This window comes from Anoplophora glabripennis, unplaced genomic scaffold (genome assembly GCF_000390285.2).
Source record: "Anoplophora glabripennis isolate ALB-LARVAE unplaced genomic scaffold, Agla_2.0 scaffold30, whole genome shotgun sequence".
Classification (NCBI taxonomy): domain Eukaryota; kingdom Metazoa; phylum Arthropoda; class Insecta; order Coleoptera; family Cerambycidae; genus Anoplophora; species Anoplophora glabripennis.
In genome coordinates this window covers 547,817-553,905 of record NW_019416226.1, presented here as the reverse complement: position 1 = coordinate 553,905, position 6,089 = coordinate 547,817, and the positions used below count along the sequence as shown (strand labels likewise).

General features: G+C 33.4%; 1 protein-coding gene across 1 annotated transcript; it reads right to left on the bottom strand.

Moving 5' to 3' along the window:
• Nucleotides 1-307: 307 nt before the first annotated feature.
• Nucleotides 308-2,362, bottom strand: LOC108912977. Its single transcript, XM_018718416.1, has 5 exons — nucleotides 2,042-2,362; nucleotides 1,766-1,982; nucleotides 1,453-1,710; nucleotides 1,251-1,397; nucleotides 308-719 (listed from the first exon to the last, which is right to left on the bottom strand). Exons 1-5 carry the CDS (start codon nucleotides 2,260-2,262, stop codon nucleotides 345-347), a joined length of 1,218 nt encoding a protein of 405 aa, XP_018573932.1. The 5' UTR covers nucleotides 2,263-2,362; the 3' UTR covers nucleotides 308-344.
• Between the last annotated feature and the right edge of the window lie 3,727 nt (nucleotides 2,363-6,089).

Below are 6,089 nucleotides of genomic sequence, written 5' to 3'. Positions count from 1 at the left end.
TCATACATCCCTCGTATACTAAACTTATCACGCGGTCCTTGTATTTCACAATTTTTATTACAACTCGCCATTCGCGCATGTCTGTTGACTCCCTCACATAGTGTTCGAAGAGTTACAAGAATTTTGTAACAATTGTCATCTATTCCTTTTTAAGATGTCTATGGTTGAAGTAGGCAGCACGTAATACACGTATGGGTAACTTAATGTTGCCTAACAATAAATTATTTGAAACCTCCTGTTTTAAAAGTTAAAGTTGCTTTTCACACACTCATAGCATCCAAGAACAGGTAACGAAATCATACTCAAACTAAGAAAAGTCATTTATTAAAACGTGTAACAGAAAACTACTCGACGACGACACCACTCAGATGCTTGGTCAGCATCTCCTGATCGTAGTACGGATACAACCTGAACTCAGTCACTTTCTTTCCATCCACAAACAGATACGAGTTGCAACATTCCGTACACAGATACACTTTCTCGTGCGGGAGTTTCGCACACTCCAAGACTATCCACTGCGCATTCATCACGTTGCATATGAAGCAGAGGATGTTGCTCACACGATTTGTCGACGTGACCCTAGGGTACTTCCTGGAGTTGAGGCAGTCGCCGGGTTGCAACAGCCTGGCGTCGGAAAAGGTAAAGAGATGCTCGCAATTGCCTTGGTGCATATAAACGTAGGGATAACCTAGTCTCGGCTTTAAAGAGTTGAGTGCCGTCTGAAGCAAAGAGAACGGAATGAGAGAGGGAACCTTGTTTGCGAATTTTATTCATTTATTTATATAAATTACTTGCCCGATAGTGAAATGTCAAGTACAGAACAGAGTATTGATTGAATCGGAAGTATGAAAAATATAAAGGCATAAAACATATCTAAAAAAAAGTTTGAAAAAACCAAAATCTACATTAAAAAACAGAACCGATATCAAAAAAGTTGTAACAAAATATTTAGATTTAGGTTTCCGTAGCACTCTTATTATTGTGGTTTTCGTAACACTCTTATTACCGTGGATTATTGTTTACATCTGTCTTATAACTGTCAAAATGTACGCATAATGCCAATAAAAGGGATCAAATTGCGGCACATCATTTTCATGATAATGTTTTCGCAAAACATATTAAAATGCAATAAAAACAAACAAATATACATGGCTCAAGATTTTCGAACATAAACCGAATAATATTCAGAAATGTGCCTTAGAAACGTTACAAACCGTAACATTTTACAGTAACTAATAAAACTGACTCACCTTTTCCATCAGTTCCGACTTGAACTTCCCAATATTCTTATCATTGGCCCACTCGATAATTTTCGCCGAGCAGTCAATGGCTTTCGGGGAACGAAAATCATTATACAACACTCCATCGATATAAATACACTGAGACGGATAATGTGCCTGGAAAATTTAAAGTTAGGCATGTACGAGAGAGGTAGTAGTGAGAGGGTGTTACCTTGGCGTTCATGAGAGGTTTGAGATCTACTTTGGTATTTTCAACTTCTCTGAAAAGTCCCGTGTTGAAAATACAATAAATTTTATCTGCGACTTCTGCCAGTGTGTTCGTACCTAGTGCTTCTATTTCGAAGGCGAATCGTAATTTACCTCCGGAATTCCTTTGTGAATAATTTATAGAGTATGGCTTGTATACTATAATCGAATAAATGAAATTGGTGCCTGGCATAATATTGCATGAGACTGATTGGTTTGAAGACTGAAAAAATAAATTAGGATAGAGTTGTCTTAGTAACAATATATTCGTTACTTACCACTGTCGTTGTTTTTATAAATCTTTTGTTTCCAAATTTAAAATCGGTAGTTAGATCATACTTGTTTTCTAACACTCCTAAACACATTATAACATTCAACTGCCTCGCACTGTTATTTGTCGGGTATACATTGTCAAGTTTACTTCTCGTATGCAAATTATCTGGAACTTCCCTTATCACATTCTTCGGTTCATCGCTCAAGGTAAGCGTACTTAAACTGAAAAAGAAATTGTACTGCATACACAAAAATGTCAAGACGATATATTTTCTGTTTACCTGCAGTTTGCTGCTAATATCCTTAATTCCTCTCTAGAAATGTCTATATTCATTTCATGTTGGATTCTTTCTAGGTATTCATCATCATTTTCAAGAAATATGCAATTATATCTAGGGATAGGTTCAGCAAAATGACAGATTTCCCCATATGATTTAAAATAATCATCCAGTGCCAAATGATCCGATGTTTTAAACGTTTTTGGATCGTATATGCTTTCCATGGCGTAAATTATAATTTTACATCGATTATGTTTATCAACAGCACTTTTCGTAGGTTAGATTTCATGTTTTGTTGCAAAAATATGCTAACAAACGATTCAATGTTCTGTTTATTCTGTAAAGTGTCAAAGTGTGGAGCAGAACCAAGCATTACAGAATGGGGACAATTTGAAAATAGTTTTCTTTATATCTAACAAATTCCGAACATTAAAAATATTAGTAGGTATTCTGATATTCAGATATAAAACATTTTATCATTAATGACTTAGAACAAATCGATTTTGAATGATTATTAGATGCTAAGCTAAATTTGCAATTGTATATTTAATCTATCTGCATAGAGATGTCGCTACATTGTTCAATCAATAGAGAACTTACTATTTTACGACACATTCAAGTTGCAATATGAATTAATTGATTTTAATTTCCTCATACAAAGAAAAAAACATTGTAGCACTTACATTAAAATTTCTGGTTTTGGACCGATTATGAAATAGCAAGTTTCTATTTAATTTGGAATAGAATTTTAAGAATAGAAATGAAACTAAAGTTGAGGTTTTGCATTTATGACTTGCAGATTTCTCTATCCATCAATACAATTGATCTACAAATAACTGGTTAGCTCAATTATAGATTAGATGGCGCTAGTGCTGCTACTCATTGTTATACAGTGGCCCAAATAATACAAATTGCCGTTGAAGGTTTTGTTACTTAGTAGAAACACGAAATATTGCGTTATTTTTTAAAAATAATTATTAAATACAAATGCATAATATAGTAAATTATTATTAAAAAATGAAAAATTAAGTAAATCTTAATTAAATATTCAGAAATGTTTATCGTTCCTAAAATAAAGTATCAATTTTTTTAATAGTTGAGTATGTATTATCGAATGACAATAAAAATATATATATTATCAGTTTTTTTTGGAACACCTGTTTGTAACAATTTCGGAAATTCATAGTGTGATATTTTTTTGAAAATTCTTCTAGATATATTTAAGCATTTTTTGCAACAAAAAGGTCGCAAAACTACTGTTTTTGTAGAACATCGTAAACATTTACTCATTTTCGAAACACGATACTACTTCCTTACAAAGGGTGGAACAAAGGAGGTAGCGAAGTCACAGAATGAAGTGCTCCTTACAACAGGCTTAGCTGACGGTTCGATTCTGATAATCCTCGTTTAGAAGGAAGGATAAATGTCGCCTGTGAAGGAGGGATGTTTCAGATTGCGCCGTTGAAGTCTATAATCGGCCTATGTTCGTGAAATGGTCCCGAAGTGATGTGTGTGAAAGACGCAGTGTGTCACTCAAGGGCGGATTAATTTTGTAGCTTTTCGAATAATTAAGATTTATTGTCGGCTGTTCCTTCCAAATCCGTACTCTATTGCTGTAAATTAATGAGTCTACTTGATTCATAATTTATTTTCTCCCGGATTGTTGTGGTTAGATGGATGATCATCCAAAATCAGATTTTACAAAATTGGAATAGACAGTTTTTATGGTTGTGTTGACTGCATGGAAATGTAGGTTAGGTATAAGATAGAAATTATTAAAAACAAAATAGAAGAAATTAGTCGTTCAAAATTCTACTCACTAATTTTGCTTGAAACTTTTTTGTGAAGTTGTTCATATACAAATGAATTTGATCTTCAAATGACTTGCAAGGACATACAGAAAAACTTCTCTGTCCCGATATTTAGCTGTGTTTGGCGCTTTATCCATTGCTGGTATAAAAACAAAATCTTCTATTTAATATTTTCAAATTGACCTTAGTTTGACCTTGAAACTTAAGGTCAAAGTCAGAAAATGTGTTTCTTTTTAAGCTTTTTTTGATAGAACCGAATCCCGATAAATTATCGAGGGTCCCCGATGTTTTTGGGATACCCGTTATGCAGCTGCACTAGCGCCATCTAATAGTCACTAGAGCTAATTCTTTGTAAACCAATTAGGCAATCTGCGGATAACACTTTAAAATTTATTTAGAATAAATGGACGCGTTACTACGAAAACATGCTGTCTTAAATTTAGCTTGGAAAACATGCTATCTCAGATTTTTAAGAAAAAACAAGCTACCTTACACAAAATTAAATTTAACTAGAAATTTAAGTTGGTTGCATTGGCGTTGAAATTCACATTGAATGATTGAAACCGCGCACTTATAATAAAATAAAAATAAGAGAGCGCTATCAATTTTTATATCAAAGCAAACCTGTATGAAAAAATCATAAAGCGTCGAGTAATGTAGTTTTAATCATTCAATGTGCATATCAATGCCAATGCAGTCAACTTAAATTTCTAGTCAAATTTAATTTTGTGTTTTTTCTTAAAGATCTGTGCTAGCATGTTTTCCAAGCTTAATTTGAGATAGCATATTTTTTCTTAAAGATCTGAGCTAGCATGTTTTCTAAGCTTAATTTGAGATAGCATGTTTTCCAAGCTAATTGTAAATTTGAGACAGCATGTTTACGTAGTAACGTGTCGATTTATTCTAAATAAAATTTAAAGTGTTATCCGCAGATAGCCCTATTGGTTTACAAAGAATTAGCTCTGGTGACTATTAGATGGCGCTAGTGCAGCTGCGTAACGGGTATCCCAAAAATAAACAGTGTTCCTGAACATAAATATTCCTTACTTTTTGAAAAATATATTATATAAATTTATTATAAGTGCATGGGTTCAATCAAACAATGTGCATTTCAACGCCAATGCAGCCAACTTAAATTTCTAGTCAAATTTAATTTTGTGTGAGGTAGGTAGCATGTTTTTTCTTAAAGATCTGAGCTAGCATGTTTTCCAAGCTTAATTTGAGGAGACTATTTTCTTTGTATTCCGCTTTCATCATCACAGTTGACTGTTTCTAAGTGTCTCCAGAAACTAGAGCAGATTTCTTCCGGTTACCCCCTGCGATCTCGCACAATTCATCAATAACAATTACGCATTCTATTTAGAAGCAGCCAATTTATCTTCAATTAAAGCAAGGCAATTAATTTGGGAACAGGGTTAGCTCATTTAATACGACGTAAGCAGGAAGAGATTGTTTTCGGAGTATATACGTCTCTTTTACACCACGGCTTAGGGTAATTACCCTGCTAAAACACTACAAGATCGGTTAGGGAGGGTGGATGCGGATGCAGCCCTTAGACGTTACTTTCGCAAAGCTCGGTTGAATATAATTAGTGGGTTTAAACGGTTAGTTTTTGTGTGACAGTTATATAATTTGCGGCAGAAAGCTCCTTAAAAGTACGTAGTTCGGCATTACATTTTTTTTCTTACAACTCAACTACTATTAAAAAGAGTACTACTTTACTACTAAAAACAGTTTGTGTGGACAATGCGAAGTTGAAAATCAAAGCTTGTAAACAGAAAAAACTACATTAATATCACCTTATTTTTATACTGGCTACAGCCAATCAGAATACTTATACAGAATATAGATAAGAATTATATAATTACAGAATATTCAAATAAAAGAAGAACATAAATGCCACTGGGAAATATCGTTACTTGCGACATCTATCAGATGGTCAAAAACTAACAACACTGAAAGAAATCATTTGTCATTGCTTTGGATATTTTAGCTACTGTTAGTAAAATATTTGCAAGGACAACAAAAGTTTCATTTTGTCATAACTCAATGCGTTTTGCAGAAACGTGTTTTCTACCGTAATAAAAAAAGTGTCTTGTATCTATTTAACAGCATTTAGAACTATATTTTATTTCATTTTATTGATTTGTCTCAAATGAGTTGCTTTGCTCGGTTGCTAAATGCGCTTCCTTGAAATTCATTCAGTTATTTTTAGGAAATTAGGATTCACTGAGGTTCTA

Bases quoted from the DNA above. Each gene is read 5' to 3' on its own strand.
- LOC108912977 (XM_018718416.1), bottom strand. From the start codon at position 2,262: ATGGAAAGCATATACGATCCAAAAACGTTTAAAACATCGGATCATTTG. The intron at 1,983-2,041 runs GTAAACAGAAAA...TTTCTTTTTCAG, and splicing joins ATATTAGCAGCAAACTGCAG to TTTAAGTACGCTTACCTTGA. The intron at 720-1,250 runs GTGAGTCAGTTT...TCTTTGCTTCAG, and splicing joins AGTCGGAACTGATGGAAAAG to ACGGCACTCAACTCTTTAAA.